We start from the raw sequence: 17,852 nt of genomic DNA on the forward strand, positions 1-17,852 counted from the left end.
TCATACCCCATAAGGTTTTGCTTCTCCCATAGTCCCAGCCTTTGAATCAAACAGGAATCAAGCATGACTCTTCCTCACTGGCTTCTGCCTGCCTCTCGCCAGGTCTCACACACAATTCTCTGGCTATTGTCCTTCTCACTACAACACTATAAACAAAATGTGTATTATTTAATTTAATTGGGGAAATGAAGTTTTATTATCCAGCAGCAGATATAGCAACTCAAGAAGTGGTTTTTGTAGTGGAATGTACATGTCAGTAAATAATATTCTGTACCTGTGGTAGATCCGTACGACTGAGTTTGGATGTTCTTTCCCGGCTTCATTAACCATGGTTTATGAAGCCAGAAACAAGCATAGGGTTTGCCAGCTCCTTCATCACCCCTCCCCACACTTCTCCTCATACATAGGCTTTCAGTTTCCTTTTACACTTGGATTACACCAGAATTACACATCCTGCCCAAACCAAACATAATAATTCAGACTTATTATTGTGGTTAGTTGAGCAAAGATGAAAACAGGGTGAGGTCTTCAACTTTTTTTTAAACTCAGTTTACTCATTGGAATTAATTAACATGACTAAGTTAGGGTCATTTGTTTCAGTAGGTCTGCTTTGAGCAAAACTTATTTGAAAACCATGCAGAGTTCTCTGGTTCAGGTCTAACAGTGACTTAGATTTATGGGCAAGTGAGGAATGCAGTTTCAAAGCCAGCATTTGAGTGAAGGAGGAGAAGGGTGACAGACGAGTACTGAAGCCTGACAGTTATATCTGGCTTCATAAACTATGGCTTGTGAAGCTGGGAAATACCATCCAAGCCTGTATTTCTATATTCTGTATGTTGCATAATGGCCTGGTTTGCATGTCATGCTAAGCCCAAACCATGGGTTAATGTGAACGCATGGACTCTGGGAGAAGAGATCACGGCTGTTCTTCCCTCTCCTGTTGTTCTGGCTGCTGTGCTGACCCAAGCAATAGTTCGACTTAGCATGTTGTCCAAATCCAGGCTTGTGGTTTAGCTCTCTCCATACTAACCAGGAGCTCATGGTTTGTCCAGGGGAGCTAAACCAAAAACCTAGGTTCAGACGCCATGCTAAAGTAAACCATGGCTTAGCTCAGCATTGCACAGCAGCGGACTCACCAAGGAAGAGCACAGTAACCATGATATCATCTCTGGCAGTCTGCATGTTTGTGGCAAGCCATGGCTTGGTTTAGTGTGACATAGGAACCAGACCAATGTTTTGTTTTACCTACCAGTAACAAAGAGAGCAATTTTCTCATTCTCTCCCTCTTTTTACCCAAGTTAGCTGGTTTAGCTTCTTTTTAGATTTTGTAAGGAGGAAAAGAGATTAGTTGCATTGCAGCTGAATGAGGGATAGATGCGATCTGGACAAAAATAGTTTCCTCCAGCACTAGCTGTTATGTAACTTGATTTAAAATTCAGCAAGCGAGTGTGGTTGACAAAATACCTTTCTTCAGCCTTTATTTTTAAAGATCTCTGGAATTGAAACTGAATTGCTTTCATGATAGGCAGATGGCTGCATAATGAATGGAGGCTGGCTTTAACAATATGGGTCAGTGGGGGGGAGGGAATTAAGAGCTTATTAGGAAACACACTATCCTAGGGACACAACATTGATTGATACATGTCCCCTCTCTATACCCTGACATGCTTAATGAGTTTTTGTCTGTCATGAACCAGTTACTGTTACCGATGGGTACCCTGATGGATTGCTGAGTCAGCATAATCGGAGGACCAAGTTCTGTGAGAAGCTCCGAAAGCTTATTGGCTTACGCATTGAGGGTGAGGCACAGATCTCAGACACTGCATGAAAGGGTTTGCATCTAGCCGCACAGAAATCCAGGAGGAAGAAAGAGGCACAGATAAAGCAGTTTTCATCTGTACCATACTTTTGAACAGGATGTGGTTTTGTGAGCACTGTATTAAAGGGACATTTGCCCAGCTGTTTCTTTCATTGTATTTGTGGTGTGCCCATGTTGTGTGGGTATTCAGGCACTGCCAATGTTCCAGGTCAGCTCGGTAGGCGAATAGGCCAGCATGGAACAGCTGTGGCAGGTTGCTATGCTGTAATCCTTTAATTCGATATTTCTGATACCAGAGACTCATGGATTGGACTGTGACCATCTTATGCACAACTAAATATATGATAGATTATGAAGATCCAAAATGCAGGTATAAAAATGCACTGTCAAACTTAATGTGTCTTCTAAGATGTAGAAGGAGAAATGTAGGGTTGCCAGTATTCCAGGTATGTTCAGGAAATTTGGGACGTATGGCAACCCTAAGAAATGCCCACTTTTTCTTTTTCTTTTTCTTTACTCCCCCCCTTTACACTTCTTATATCACACCTCTAACTGTTTTGTTCACTTTTTAAAGGTGCCATGTATTTATGTCATATACAATTCACTTCCAATGCAGCCTTATCATGCAGTTGCAAGTGATACGCGGAAATGCCTTGTTACTGAGTCAGACAAATGGTGAATCAGTCGGCAGAGTTCTGACTCTGGAAACGCAGGCTCTCAGCAGAGCAATATGGATCCTTAAATCCATTTAGCTGCAGGAGATAATAGTGCATTAGGAGAATACCAGAAACGGCTGAATTATCCTGTTGAGTGGTCACTTAGTTTATTAGGGCGTATAGCAGCTGGAACAGTCTGTAGCCTTGACCAAAACACACTCTAGCTCAGACTAAAAAATTTCCTAGCTGGATTTGTTAACCTTTTCTTTTAAACCCTGTGGTGGCATTTTAGCTACTTTTCTGACTTCATCAGAGCAATAACGCTCTCAGCAAGTCTCCTGCCTCTCCCCCCCCCCCCTTTGCCACGTGCATCAAGCTCATTTTGTTTCGGCTATCTTGCCTGCCTGGTTTATTGGTTGGTGTAGAGATGACATGACAGTTGCCTTGCTCTGCCAAGCAGGACGCTAGTGGACGAAGAGAAGGACGGGGAGGAGGAGCCTGGCGTTCCTAGATTAGTAGGAAGAATGACAACCCGGGGAGGACACTGCCTGATGATGCCATTTCTCTTGGGAATGTGTGTGAGATCTCTGCTTTCCTTTTGTATCTAGGGAGCTGGATTAGGGCAGCTTTTTGTTCTTCTGGGAAACCATGTAGTGAATTAGGTGCAATTATTCAGTGTTCTACATGCCACAAGCAATGTTGAGCTTTTATGGAATGGGGAGGGAAGGGCTGGAAAGCTCTGGCCTGAGATGTTTTGATTATGTTTGTAAGAAATTTGACAGTGTGGAAATGTGATAGAGTTTCAGCCTTCGTGTGTGTGTGTGTGTGAGAGAGAGAGAGAGAGAGAGAGAGAGAGAGAGAGAGAGAGAGAGAGAGAGAGAATATGTAGTAATTGGCAGTGATTCACAGTGACTTTGTTATGGGTATTAGGAGAAAGGATTTGTCTTAATTTTAATAGCTGCCAGTATGACAGTGGTAGTATGACAGCGGTAGTATCTGCAGTGCTGGAGAAGTGCTGTGCAGACTCAAGAGCACAATGAGAGGAAGCAGACCAGCAGTTACTCATGCCAATGAGAATCACCAGAATATCTTCCTCCAACATTCTCTTTTCAACCCGGGAGAGGTTTCCTTAATGTGTTTATACAGAAACATGCTCTAAAGGTGTATGTTAGTGGTTAAGTGTTATTTTCCTTGTTTAAACATACACATAGTGCACAGAGAGAGCAGGGTGGGGAGAGAGAGAGAGAGAGAGAAAGAGATCAGCTTAGAGAGTTTCACAAGGAGTCAGTTTTATATACAACAGCCACTGGGCAAATGCTGTGTGTTGTGCTTCCTGGGGTTGTACTAGATAATGATCAGTAGGGAGTAATTAGTTTGCCTTTGAGCGATGCTCAGATTGGCAATGGTGAATTTTGCGGGCCTAATCAGAATCCAGCATTCAGAATGTAATGCTGCTGAGAGTAGTTTAGAAACCGTAATAAAATTCATTGAAATGGCACAGTTAAGACTGGGTTCAAATAATAATTAAGATAGGTGTGTTTCTTTGTTCTCAACTGGGGAAGAACTCTTACACTCAGTGGGGATCTATTTGGCTGCTATTGTTACCATCAGTGGGACATTATGGCATATTTGTCAAAATCACATGTGCGACACAATCCTAAACATGTTTCCTTGTAAGGAAGCCCTGGGTGTGTTCAATGAAACTTTCTTGGAGTAGACGCATGTGCTTAGTATGGCAGACTGATAGTTCAATCCTATGTACGTTTACACAGAAGTAAGTCCCACAGAATCCAATGAGAGTTACTCCTAAGAAAGTGTGTTTAATATTGCAACCATAAAGTACACACACACACACACACACACACACACACACACACACACACACACAAAAATAACTAGTGTTTTGTGTTGGGAGGTGTTGCATTACTACATTAGGAACATGTTAAACCTTTCTAGACTAGCAGTTTTTGGCACAATAAAAAGTGCAGGTGTTTGCTACCTGATTGTTGCATGTTTCCTTTCCTTGAGTTTCAGCTTCTGTTGCAGTATTGATTTTTTGCAGCATGATGCAGTGTATCTTAGACTATTTTTTAAAACCTAACTTCTTCCTCCACAAATGGCACTCATTGCCAAAATGTGGTTGCCCGCATGCCAAAGATAGCAATATCAGTGATGTTCACGAGGATAAGCAATACAACATATAGGTAAAGGTAAAGGGACCCCTGACCATTAGGTCCAGTCGTGACCGACTCTGGGGTTGCGCGCTCATCTCGCATTATTGGCCGAGGGAGCAGGCGTATAGCTTCCAGGTCATGTGGCCAGCATGACAAAGCCGCTTCTGGCGAACCAGAGCAGCACACGGAAACGCCGTTTACCTTCCCGCCGGAGTGGTACCTATTTATCTACTTGCACTTTGACGTGCTTTCGAACTGCTAGGTTGGCAGGAAATACAACATATACACCCATGCTTTTGCGAGATTTTTTAAAAAGTGTTTGTGATTATTGCTATTTATGTATTTATTATAGCTATAAAGTGTTCATTGCAGCATAGAGGTGCTTGGGCATCTAACCTTTAATAAAAGTGATAAGCAAGGCTATTGGGTGAAACAAGGCTATTGTCTCTCCTAGCAGAACCCTGACATGCTATTTCTGTTTGCCATGAATTTATTTAGTGCTTTGAAGGCCCCCCCTCCCCTGCTTTCCACTGCTGAAGCATAAAACTACACTTATTTTTTTTTTAAAGGACCAGATAGAAACATAGCCCATCACAGCAAGGCTATTCAACCCTCTGTCCCAAACATTTATGTGTCAACTGGATATTGCACTGCTGTCTTCGAATGGGGAGAAGAGGGGAGGGTAATCTGTATGACCTTTATCTATAGCTATCACTGGAGCTGTGTGCAAATGGCCCCATAAAATCCCCCCACTGTATTTGTGGGCAGAGAAATTGGGGTCCATTTCATTGAATTTCTTCAAAAGGGAAAAGAAATTCTCCAATGCTTCTGCAGGGTTGGTGATCACCATTAGCAATGGCAGTACCAGCGGGGGTGTTTCCCCTCCTAAAATTTTCTTTCTTTTTTGCTATCAGATTGGCAACCATTTCCCATCCCATTATACTCTTGGTTTTTTTTTTATTCTTTCACTTTTATTTTCCAAAGCCAGCCTTGCATGCTGTCGGTAACTCAACTTATGCTCAAGTTTTTAATAAAACCTCAGTTTTCATTAACTCTATACGTCCCTTGCAAGTTTATGTGTCTTTTGGCAATGAAAATGTGCTTGAAAATGTATAAACAATGAATACTGTAATATCAGGAACTGGAGGGTGGGGTGCTAATGGGAATTTCTAGTGGCCAGAGGCAGTACTGCTGCCTATAAATTCTTACGCCAACTCACAACCAGCAGAAGCAAAATATATTATGGAAACCTACCATAGCTGCCAAGTCTCCCGTATTCCCTGGGAAACCCCCGTTTTTCCAGCTGTCCCCAGCCGAAAAAACGATTTTTTTGTTTTTCCCCAATTTATTCTGGCTGTGGCCATTTTGGAACTGGGCGGAGCATGCTCAGAAGCGACTTTTGATGCTGCTTTGCCCAGTTCCAAAATGGCTGCAGCGCGACTTCTGGTGCGGTGGCCATTTTGGAACAGGGCAGAGCAGCATCAAAAGTCGCTTCTGAGCATGCTCCGCCCAGTTCCAAAATGGTGGCAGCGCTACTTCCGGTCTGCTACTTCCGGTCCAGTCCCTTATTTCTCAGGCCGGAACTTGGCAGGTATGAAACCTACTTAATTTGCAAGGTTCATGCAGATTGCAGCTATCCTCAGAGTTGAATTTGAGTTTATTTTTTAGCTTAGGGTGCACATGGGCTGCTTTTCATGCTTTTGAGGCTAAGGTGCAACCCTTCCTGTGCTTAAGCAGATAACAGGGAAAAATTATTAGCAATCCAAACTGATGTGCATTTGGACGGAACACTTGTAACCCAAGATCTTGCTTTTAAAACAGTTGCCTTTCTTCTCTTTTGTATACACAGCAGGAAGAATTATGGTCTAGAGCTCCCGACGTTAGCCATGGAAGTAGCACTTTCCCCCATCAAGCCTCAGGAACTGGATTCTGTAGCTGCAGATGCATCTCCCATGGTCATTAACATGACTCCCACCACCGAGCAAGATGGCGGAGAAGACGCCACGAAAGATCTTGATTCCGGGCAACAGTATGAAAAGCCCCCTCCCCTTCACACGGGGGCTGACTGGAAAATCGTTCTCCACTTGCCTGAGATTGAGACATGGCTGCGGATGACATCAGAAAGGGTCAGGGATCTGACTTACTCGGTGCAGCAGGACTCGGACAGCAAGCATGTGGATGTGCATTTGGTGCAGCTGAAAGTAAGCAGAAGTATTTCTCTCTACCTGTTGTGTGTGAGGGGATAGGGTACCGCTAGGCATGGGGGAGGGATTTGATTCAGGTCACATTGAAATGCGAGTTTACCCCAGTTCACAAATTTCGAAAAACAATATGCGAACCAAAACACGGTTATCCTCCAAAATTCACATCTCTCTCTGAATTTTGCAATGCGGGACGTAAGGTGTACAAAAATGCATCTGCCAAGGTAAAACAGGCATATAGATGCAAGTACAGTAGTAGTGAAAGTAACATAAGCAAATGCATTAGAAGAGGGAAATGTAATGGATTGGCTGGATGCAAAGGAGTGGTGGAAGGCACCAGCTGGAGACCCCCTCAAGGGACCCCGCAGGGGAAGAAGGCTCAGAGCTAGGAGATTGGTGGTGGAATGATGATGCATTGTCATATATGTAAATCTCAATTTACATGTGGCTCTGCTTTCCGACCCAAAGCGAAGTAGCTATGCTTGATTTTCTGTTCGTTTACATAAATAAATAGAATATGGTCCACCTCCCAGTTTTTCAAGCATCCAACTTACTTTGTTTTAAAAATGAATCATACTTTACCTATGAAAGAAACCACATCTTCACACAAAAGGTTTTAAAATGTGCACTGTGAGAAATAGGAAGATAAAAGGTCAGCATAATGTACCAATAATTACCAGTTGCAAGTGCAAGTAGAAGACCCATTTCCCAGCTCTCAACCTCTCTTTTTTTTGAAGATGTAGTGAAGAAGAAGAAGAGGAGGAGGAGTTTGGATTTGCTATCCCGCTTTATCACTACCCGAAGGAGTCTCAAAGCGGCTAACATTCTCCTTTCCCTTCCTCCCCCACAACAAACACCCTGTGAGGTGGGTGGGGCTGAGAGACTTCAGAGAAGTGTGACTAGCCCAAGGTCACCCAGCAGCTGCATGTGGAGGAGCGGAGCGGAGACGCGAACTCGGTTCCCCAGATTACGAGTCTACCGCTCTTAACCACTACACCACACTGGCTCTCTAGTGAGAGGTTGTCTAGCATCCCGTTACAACAGCTGTTTTTCAATTATGCAACAATGTTTGGAGTTCATTGAAGATTTATGGTTTATTTTCATTCCAGTTGAAGTGTATAAACTGCAGCTGCTTGAGCAGGCTCATTGATTTTAATGGGCATGATCCTGCTTCATCTCCACATGTTCATTGTTTACAGTTGAAAGACCATGTGAGAAAGGCTTATGACATGCCCTCTCCCTCCCTCTTAACACAAGGACTAGGGGCCATCCGATGAAGAAGAATGTTGAAATATTAAGGAAAGACAAAAGAAAATACTTCTTCACACAGCACAAAGTTAAACTGTGGCATTTTCTCCCCCAAGATATAGTTTTCATAGAAGCAAAACAGTAAAAGAGTCATTATATTTCTGCCTAATAGCTGGAGTATTTTATATACCCTGAGAATTCCTCTGTGAACTTTAGAGAAATAAAAGACGATAAGCATCCCCCTGCAGGGAGCTTTGACAATAATTTGTCCAATTATATATTACTTTACAAAGAAAATCAAAAGGGGAATTTAATTTCTAGTACTTGTTTTTAGAGCTCCCTTGCGTGCCATGTTGCCTTCTTACCAGTGATGTGTAATTACTAATGGCCCATTTTTACTGTAGGCAACTTGGATCAGGCAAAGCAACGGAAAAATCCTGTAAATATAGAAGTCCTCATAGATGACTAGAACTAGTGTATTCATCTGAAAGCATTTGGTATCCAAGCTTTGTTTGGATTTGAAGAGATCCTCAAACTTAAATGAGTCAAACTGAAGTCTCTACCCCAGCTCTCTTGTTAACACAGTCTCCCTTAGATTAAAATCAACAATATAATTTTGATGAGCTTTAATTGGGGGGGAAATGTTGGTGCTGATGGTTTTGTGTCAGCAAATTCCGACAAAATACAAAGAGCTATTACTTCAACATTCCAAACAGCCATTAACAGCCCATATTAGACGGGTTAATTAACTTGCACAGTGTTTTAACATAGCGACAAAACTGTCACCATACTTAGAGGTTGTTGCATCCAGAAAACAGTTGTGTTACACAATTAGAGCATGAGAAATGGGTTTGCTCTCCTCAAAGATAAGGGTTGCAGAAATAGTGAGACCTGAGTAATGATGCTCTGCTATTCAACATTTGCAAAGGATTGCAATAGCTTCTGTTAAACTGTTACATACCATAGAAAGTGCTATAGATGTTGAGCAGAACCCAGAAATGAATGTAACTGTATAGTTCCTGCCTTTCTATACTTCTTGGCTGTAAAGTGAAGTCAGACCCACTGCAATGCTGTGAATGTAACCATTCATATAAGGGATGATTTTTGGCATTCACAAGGAAAGGGGGAAAGGGAGTATAGTCCTAGTTGAAGGAAAATTCATTCTGTATTGCATGACAAACAGGGTTTTCTTTTTGTACTAAATAGAATTTAGGGGCCTGAGGGCAGAGAATGGAAGAAGCTACTTGCATACACAGCCATGTAAGCACATGTGTGCATATAAATATATGAATGTATATGCTGGATAGCTAGCTAGTTATGAGATGAAACTTGCAATCCTATGCTTACTTACCAGCAAGTAAGTCCCATTAAACATATGCAGTGCTTTTTTCCTGGGGGGTATGCAGGGGTACGCATACCCCTAAACATTTTGTGAATCTTTGTACTTTTGTCCATTTACTGTACTTATTTTTCTCAATTTGAACTATAAAATGGTGATTTTCTTGAGTCAAAATGAGAGTACCCGTAAACATTTTTTTAGGGAAGAAAAAGCACTGAACATATGGGTGAGCATTTATAGGATTGCACTGTTGGAAAGCTAACATTTAAGTGGTGATGGATATGATCAGCGCATCTTCACAGGGCTTCTTGCAGATTGGATAGTGGGGAAAGGAGCAGTTGAATAGAGTCCAAGCTCTTTCTGTACTCACCTAACAGCTAGGAAGCCCCTTGGAGCAGTGATCTAATTGTGGGTGGGGAGAGACACACAGGGCTTTCCTGCACCACTTTTGAAAATTCACCTTTTCCAAGTCCATTTTGTTCATTGCAGCTTTCCCCGGTCCCATACCAATACTGGTTGTTCACTGTCCCTCACATTCCATTGTAGCAGGACTTCACATCCTGCTTATTTGTTTCTCAGATCTAGTGTCCTGTTGCTAATTTAAATTCTTGCCCAGGGACCCTTCACCATCAGACCATAAACCCAATGACACTCCCTGTTTCTGCCAGAAATAAGGAAACCACATGCACTCTGTTAATTCTCTCTCCCCCCCCCCCCACTCCAGGTATTTTTGAGGCATTATTAGATTGTTGCTCCAGCGAAACTTCATGTTGCTCCACAGATAGAGAAATGGGCACCATTGGATCTGCCATAGGTTGCTTTCTGGTGGTAATGTTTTTTTTGCCAGATTGGGACACTTAGTCATAGAAGGGGCAATGTCACATTTTGTGTTTCAGGGGGCATTCCCTCACAACAGTCTGCCCTCAGTGAATAAAGGAAAATCCAGCCCGCATTCCTTACTAACACAACATGACCCACTTCTAGGGGGTCAGAAGTAAGCTGTACTGAGTGCAAAGGGACTTTTCCCAGGCAAATGTGTTCGTTTCTTCCTGCACACTTCGCAACTTTGTCTCTTGCAAGCAGGGGTCTGGGCTGCTGGAAAACATGGAGGCTAGTGACACACATTGAAGCAAGAATGAACAGCAAAGCTTTTGCAAGCTGGAGAAGTAGGGAGAGAGGAAGGGGCTTTGGGCTTGGTGTGCTAGCAACTATGTCTCAGGCACTCCTGTTCAAAGGTAAGCTGCATAGAGTGCAAAGGGACTTGCAGGTAAATCCACCTGGAAAGGAAAGAAAGTTGCACCTAGAAATGAACAGTAGCAACAATGAAAAAGAAATGAGGTGAGCACAGGCAGTGGCACACAGGAGGATTAAAGAAACAAGGAAAAATGGAATAAGCAAAAAATTGTGATATATGAAATGCACATTGCATGTCACAGTGCAGTGTAATCATTTTTACAATGAGATCCAGCGCCAAGGGCCTTCTGGCGGTTCCCTCATTGCGAGGAGTGAGGTTATAGGGAACCAGGCAGAGGGCCTTCTCGGTAGCGGCACCCGCCCTGTGGAACACCCTCCCATCAGGGAAATAAGCAGTTATCCTATTTTTAAAAGACATCTGAAGGCAGCCCTGTTTAGGAAAGTTTTTAATATTTAATGCTGCATTGTTTTTAACGCTCGATTGGGAGCTGCCCAGAGTGGCTGGGGAAACTCAGCCAGATGGGCGGGGTATAAATAATTCATTGTTATTATTTGTTGTTGTTGTTGTTGTTGTTGTTGTTGTTGTTGTTGGAAACCTTTTTTCACTATTATTGGTTAGGCAAAAATCTGGTTTTAGTTTCAGAAAGGCTAAGATGAAAACCCAGATGGTGGGAATGTCACCTACCCCACAAATACAGTGTCAGGCAACCTGCAAGGCGGTTTTGGAGACTGTGCAGCTAAGCCCACAGAGTGTGTGCTGAATGTGCATATTTGTTTTAGCACTCTATTTCACCCTGCCTGCAGATCTGCATGCAGCACTCTCCTGTTCTACTGTTCCTGTTGTGCAAGGTTGCAAATTTTCATGGGAAGCTTTGATCCAGCAAGCCAGATGCATAATTTTACAGTAAGACAAATTGAGAGAGGCTTGTCCAGAGTTGCCAAGCAGGTATCTGACAAGGGAGGAAGCCAGATACAGAGTTGTTAAATTTGAAGAGTTTCGGGCACACAGAGCATAAGCCTCAGTATCACCTCTGGAAGGCAAGTCTGAAATCTGATCTGCTTGGCTGGCAGCTCTGTCCTAGACTGCAGGGGAGTCCAAGTCCAAAGCTATCAAGTGAGCAAAGTGAAGCTGAGTCCTGCCAAGTGAGGGTGACACTGCACTTTTAATTGCTACCGTACATGCAGTAACTGGATTTGAATGCATGAGGATGGGATCGCCCTGGAATGTGGAGCCAGCTTCAAGCGCTTGTTCAGACATTGCCATTGCAGCAACTCCTCCTCCTCAGGCCAACAGCATCTTGTGAATTAATCTAGAAGTTTGCAAACTAGTGATTAAGAGCATTATCCTGGCACTCTCTGGTCTGCATCTCATCTCAGCCACGAATTAACCAAGTGGAAAATGCAGGAAGTGGCTTTTTTTAAAATAAAAGGGCAGAGTAACTATCTGCTTCAGGGGGCAGGGCAATTTTGGCAGAAAACCGGCATAGGGGAAAGGGGCAATACCTTGTCCTCTTGTGCTGCAGTCCTGATTCAGATCATGGCTCTCCTTTCCAGTCTTAAACTGGAAAGATGATCACATGAGAAATGTGTTGTCTAGTTCCAACCACAGTAGGGTCTTGTCTTCAAGAACAGCCATCTAGGCACTAGCCAGACCCACCTAGTTTCAGCAATGTTGGTATGGCATGTGCCTTCACACCTTCTGACCTTAAATGCACCTAGCCTACAGCCACCTCTCAAAATATGTGTAGCTATGCCATACTGATGCTGGTGGATGAGAACGCAGGAAGTTGGGCTGCTACAGATGCAGTTTTTGTACAGAGAGTGCTTTCAGACACTGCTGTTGTGGGATGTCTAGTGCCCAGCAAATGCAGGGGAGGAGGGAAAGCAATGGCCGTGTTTACATTACAACCTTTAAAGCATATTAGGAGCACATTACAGTGGTACCTCAGTTTTCAAACGTCTCTGTTGACGAACATTTCGGTTTTCGAATGCCATAAACCCGGAAGTAAATGCTTCAGTTTTCCAACATGGCTCGGAAGTCAAACACGCGGCTTCTGCTGAGTGCAAGATCCTGAGTCCTAGCTGTCAGCTATTGAGTTTTTGGTTTCTGAACATTTCCGAACTCGAACGGTCTTATAGAATGGATTACATTCAAAAACCGAGGTTTTCAGAGCACTCTTTGAGGTGGAGAAATGTGCTTTGAGTATGTTTCAAAGGTATGATCTGTAAGCAGCCAATCTCACTGTATCAGGCTGACTAGTTTCTTTTGGAATTTGTGTTTAGACAGGCAGTTAGCCTTGTGTGATCTAAAATGTTTTTGTTTCCCATCAGCTTTTCCACCTATTTTGTGACTGATTCAGTACCATGGTTCTCAGTGACACAGTCTCAGGGTCTGAAGGGCCAGAGAACAAGCGTATAATTTGCATGTGGGTTGCATGAAAGTAGTGGAACAACATTGGCATCTGTGAAAATGTTGTAACGGTGTGAAATGTGGGACCTCCATTCTCCAAAGGCGATGCATGCAAGTAGTGGCAGAAATGATGTATTCCCATGGTGAAGTCAAGTGATTGCTGGCAGAGCACATGCTTTGGATAAATAGCAAGAGTAGAGCACCTTTAGCCTGTGGGCCAAATATGTTCACTAGACCATTTTGAGCTAACCACACCCATATTTCCACACCCATATATATGACACCAGGTACCAGAAACTGAAAGCAGTGGCTTGAAACTATAAGCTGCAACTAAATTTGGCTGTAGATTAATTGTGTTTCAGATCAGAGAGTGTGAAGGCACCTGATATACTAATCTTGTTGAAACTAAGTTGGTCTGGTCTGTGAATTCAAGCTGGAGATGCAAAGGAAGAATTCGGAGTGCACTTTGTCTAAGGCAGCTTTGTGTGTTCCTAAATATAATTTTAAACAGTGTGTGGTTCACTGATAAGCTTGTCAGAAGTGCTAAGAAATAAATAGATTGCTGTGGGAGGTATCCAGCCAAGTAGTTCCATTGACACAATGACTTCCAGCTGCTCAATGGAATTTCCTATACCCTTCCTCTCACTGCCTGTCCCCTAAATCTGCCTGTCCCTTAAACTTTGGAAATGTTTCATTAGTAGCATATGTCTGTAAGCTCAAATCAATAAATATGTCATTTATGATGTCACTGGGAGCTACTTTTTAAGAAAATCATGAAGCCATGCCAACTCTCCCTCCCACTTTGCTTAAATTAATAGTTGCTATTTTTGCCATCTTTCTCCAGTTTTCCATTCCTTTATGCAGCCTGGTAGCATAACTAACATTTTTGTCTTTTTACATGAATGTCTTTCTGTTTATCCTAGTACTGGTCAATGTTGCCCTAGTTAATCTTTGTGGGTGTTCAAAGTCACAGTTTACTCATATATACCCAAACACACATGGTATAATTTATCTTTCTCCTCCCATAGGCTAATCTAGTTTCCTCAATGGCTTCGAAATCTTAGCCAGCAGTTGAGCTTTTAAGATTAAGGCAGAGATAAATAAGGAAAGTATTCGTGGGCAGATAATCCTTTTTGAGGATGCAAACACTTGCGGCTGAGTGATTACGTACAATGTGGTGACATGTACAATGCAGGAAACAAAGTTTTTAATGCTACCTGTATTGGGAATAATCTTTTTCTTCCACCTTTCTTTCCACCACCTTAGATGTATGGGGAATAATGTCTCTTTTAAAAACCACTTCTTCTGCGTCCTATTTTTGGACTGTTCTTCAAAAGTTCTGGTTTCCTTTTTAATAAATCTAAATGCACTCAGTTTACACTTTTCCTCTCACCTATTTCTAAATTATGTGGACAGGGAAATTCCTTGGGTCATGGAAAGGTCTTTAAAAAAATTATCTATTGCCCATGAGACTCTAAAGCAGGCATGGAGAACTTCTGAAAATAAGTTGTTGGACCACAACTCACCAACCGTTAACCGTTGGCCTTGCTGGGTGGGGCTACTGGGAGTTGGAACAACATGTGGAGGACCACAGTCCACCCTTCCCTCTGTGAAGAACCATGTTCACTGATGGACTTTCAAGAGCAAAGTGTTCCTGGGTGATTAACCAAAGTCTTATCATTCTTTTATAGCAGGCACCTCCAACCTGGTTACCTCAAGATGTTGTTGGGCTCCGACTATGAATTTTAAAAGTAATAATAAATAATAAAATGATCATTTGTAGCCAAGTGTAATGTTGCACAGCTGACTCCATGAGGAGAAAGATGCTGTGGTCTTTACTGCTGCCCCACCATCTACTGCTGCTCCCAGCGTCATCATATGGGACCCCTCTAAGATCTGAAGTCTTTGTTTTCATCCTCAAGGTCCAACTCTAGCTGTACCACTGTCTTCTTTATGTGGTTATCACAGGGAACAAGTAATTTATACCCTTGAAATAGAAGGTGTTTGGCTTTTGAAATGGCACATTCATCTCTTCCTGCTTTTTCCTTATTTCTTACTTCCCTAGTGTTTAAATAACACCTGCGTGTGCAGAGTTTTTAATTGCGCTTCCCTAGTTTCTCTTCCTATTTTTCAGTGGCTAAAAGGTGCCACTTTCATTTTGTGATGCCATGCTGAAAATGCCGCAATGCCCTAGTGAGCTAGTGTAGAACTCTTTGCCACAAGCAGCTATTTAAAGCTTGCCTTTGATCTGCACATTTCTTGACTCTTGATACTTCCTCAAGCCAATTCTCGCCTGCCTCCTCTCCTCCTCTGAGTTTGACCTTTACCAGCGTATGGTGTCTTTGATGTCGATGACTTTCTCGCCATCTCTGCTGACTGGGCCGCTTCACAGAGCAGGTCCTCCCTCCTCCTGTTGGGCCTGTGCCACCTATTGAAGGAGGAACAGTGGGGAGGATGAAGGCTGAGAAGAAAATTTGCTGCAGTGGGAGTGGATGGGAGCAGAAAAAAACAGCCAAGCACAACAGAAAGCGCAGGCTGAGAGGACGTATCATGTTAAACCTCTTCTAGCTTGCTGGTCGGGCGCATGCCAGAATGCAGCAAAATAATGACATGCCTATCCAAACTGCAGAACACCTTTCAGTGTTCCTGTTGTTCAAAACCCAAAGCAGTGGGTTTAATCCTATAAATCTTGTCTGTCAGGGATCAGGGCTTAGATTCCTCTTCACTGATGATGGGGGCAAAGACAAAACCTGAAAGAGAATGGCGTGTAGGACCAGACCCACAAGTGCTCCCATCAGATGAACCTGTGGGGCTGGTGTGTGTCGTCGTCGTCCCCCCACTCACATGCGCCCAGTGTAACACATGAACAAGCCTTTTTGTGTTTCCACAATGGTGCAAATAGGATGGTGTTATTTATATGCCATCCATCTGACTGAGTTTCCCCAGCCACTCTGGCCGGCTCCCAACTGTAGCAATGGTTAGATCCAACAATGAGACATAAGACAAGGCTGAGTTCCACAAAGACCAACCCCAGGCAAAGCTCGGGGGTCTGTATTTATTAGCAGCAGCTTTGACAGGTAAACATTAACTCACGATGTAACTTCCAGCCAATCACAGAACAAACCTCATGCATAAACATGTACAGGTACAGGTCACTTCCTGCCAACACCCTAACTTCTCCACCATAGAGGAAGTGGTGGACTGCACATCCCACACATCAAGTACCTGTCACATGTCCCTCTCATCAAACATCCCCCTCCTCTCAGTCTTGTGATCCTCAGTAACTTTCCAAACTCCCCATAAGGATTCATTGTGCTCTTCTCACCTCAGCATGACCCATTCCGATCTTCCCCTGTCAGGCTAGATCAAACCAGTTTAAACCGAACCTCTCCAGGTCCATCCAGCTTTTCCCAACACAACTGACCCATACCTCACCTTCCTATTCCTAACACTGTACTGGTTTGCCAGTATTACTCTAGCTAAACCTAAGGATTAGCGGGTTTGCCACGCTACTATCATACACCAACCCCACATGTCCCCTTTCTTTTGTTTAAAAATGAACCTAGGCTGACAGGGAGAGAAACAATGTAACGGTACTGAGTGCTTGTGTAGAAACTTTGTTGCTGCTTTTACGAGCACAGGCTGTCAAAGCTTTTAAACATATATAAACTTTGTAACCTTTCAAACCACTTAGCATCAGGTACAAATAGAACAATGTATCAAAACATAAATAAGCATTATAGAAAACAAAGCAACAGTCTCTTCAGGTAGACTTTGTATCAGCGCCATAAGATTACTGAGTCTCTCAAGAAGTGAGGGTCCAATAACTTTAACGTATGTTCCAAACTTTAACTAAATAACCCATTTCCTCAACGGAGGAGAGGTGTCCCTGAAACAGGCAAGCAGTGTCCTTCAGTCCCCTTTTACTGTAGCCGATGGTAGTCATGGTCACGCGGCCTCGCAGAGTTGGATGCCAAACAAGAAAAAGAAGCAAGGAGATGATTCTCAGGTGTCATCGCAACGCCATGAACTCTCAGTATTTCAGTAACCTGCATGGATAAGGCTTTCACTTGGCCCCAGGTGACTCAATGATGCTGTAGTGGCACGCGGTCCCGATCCCTCTGTGGATCCCCCTGCGGCAGTGGATCCTGTATTCGCAGATTCGCTAACTCCTGTAGCAGGCTCGACTCCTGCTGTAACCCTTGATGCCATCGATCCATGGTTTCACCCATCTTGCTATATCTGGATTGGTTTACCTGAGGAAAAAGCACAATTGGAAAACCCCTCCCCCGTATATTTCTAAATATTCAAATGATTTAATTTATTAAATTTAGTAAATGATTTAATTTTAATCATAATTGTAATTATAATGTGACTTAATATAAATAATACTGAAGACCCAAATAATAACGAAGACCCATAGATATTCCTCCTTTTTTGTTTATGTTTGGCAAGAGACTTACTCTAAGGGGCAAAGACTCTGAGACCTTGAATAGTAACAATGGCATTTGATCATATGTTCACATTTGAGATACCAGCCACATCTTCCTATAATGCTCCTGCACTTTTTAGCTCCCACAGAATCTTACGCTAATATGTTGAGATAGAATTTGGATTAATATCATAGTGAACCTCAGTGCTACCTGTTAGAAGATAAAGCTACTATTCTGATTCACACAGGATACAAACCTTATAATGCAAATATACCAGAAAACCTTCAGTCCTGGCGTTCAGCAAGCAAACTGAGATTTAATAATTAAAAATAATAGAATCATATGGAAAAGACAAATTCTTCACATTAATCATGTGGA

The 17,852-nt window shown here is 42.9% G+C and overlaps 1 protein-coding gene across 5 annotated transcripts in view; it reads left to right on the forward strand.

Annotated features, from left to right (window-relative positions):
• Window positions 1-17,852, forward strand: part of AKAP6 (A-kinase anchoring protein 6) — a 257,193-nt gene that overhangs the window by 32,782 nt on the left and 206,559 nt on the right. For 3 of the 5 annotated variants that reach the window (XM_088671516.1, XM_088671513.1, XM_035109758.3), the window contains exons 1-2: window positions 2,969-3,049; window positions 6,499-6,850. In XM_088671516.1, coding sequence (XP_088527642.1) covers window positions 3,000-3,049; window positions 6,499-6,850 — 402 coding nt within the window. In that variant the 5' untranslated portion in view covers window positions 2,969-2,999. Of the gene's footprint in view, window positions 1-2,968; window positions 3,050-6,498; window positions 6,851-17,852 lie in introns of those variants that run through there. The other 2 variants (XM_088671520.1, XM_088671525.1) reach the window with 1 other exon arrangement.

This window comes from Zootoca vivipara, chromosome 1 (genome assembly GCF_965207765.1).
Source record: "Zootoca vivipara chromosome 1, rZooViv2.hap1.1, whole genome shotgun sequence".
NCBI lineage: Eukaryota > Metazoa > Chordata > Lepidosauria > Squamata > Lacertidae > Zootoca > Zootoca vivipara.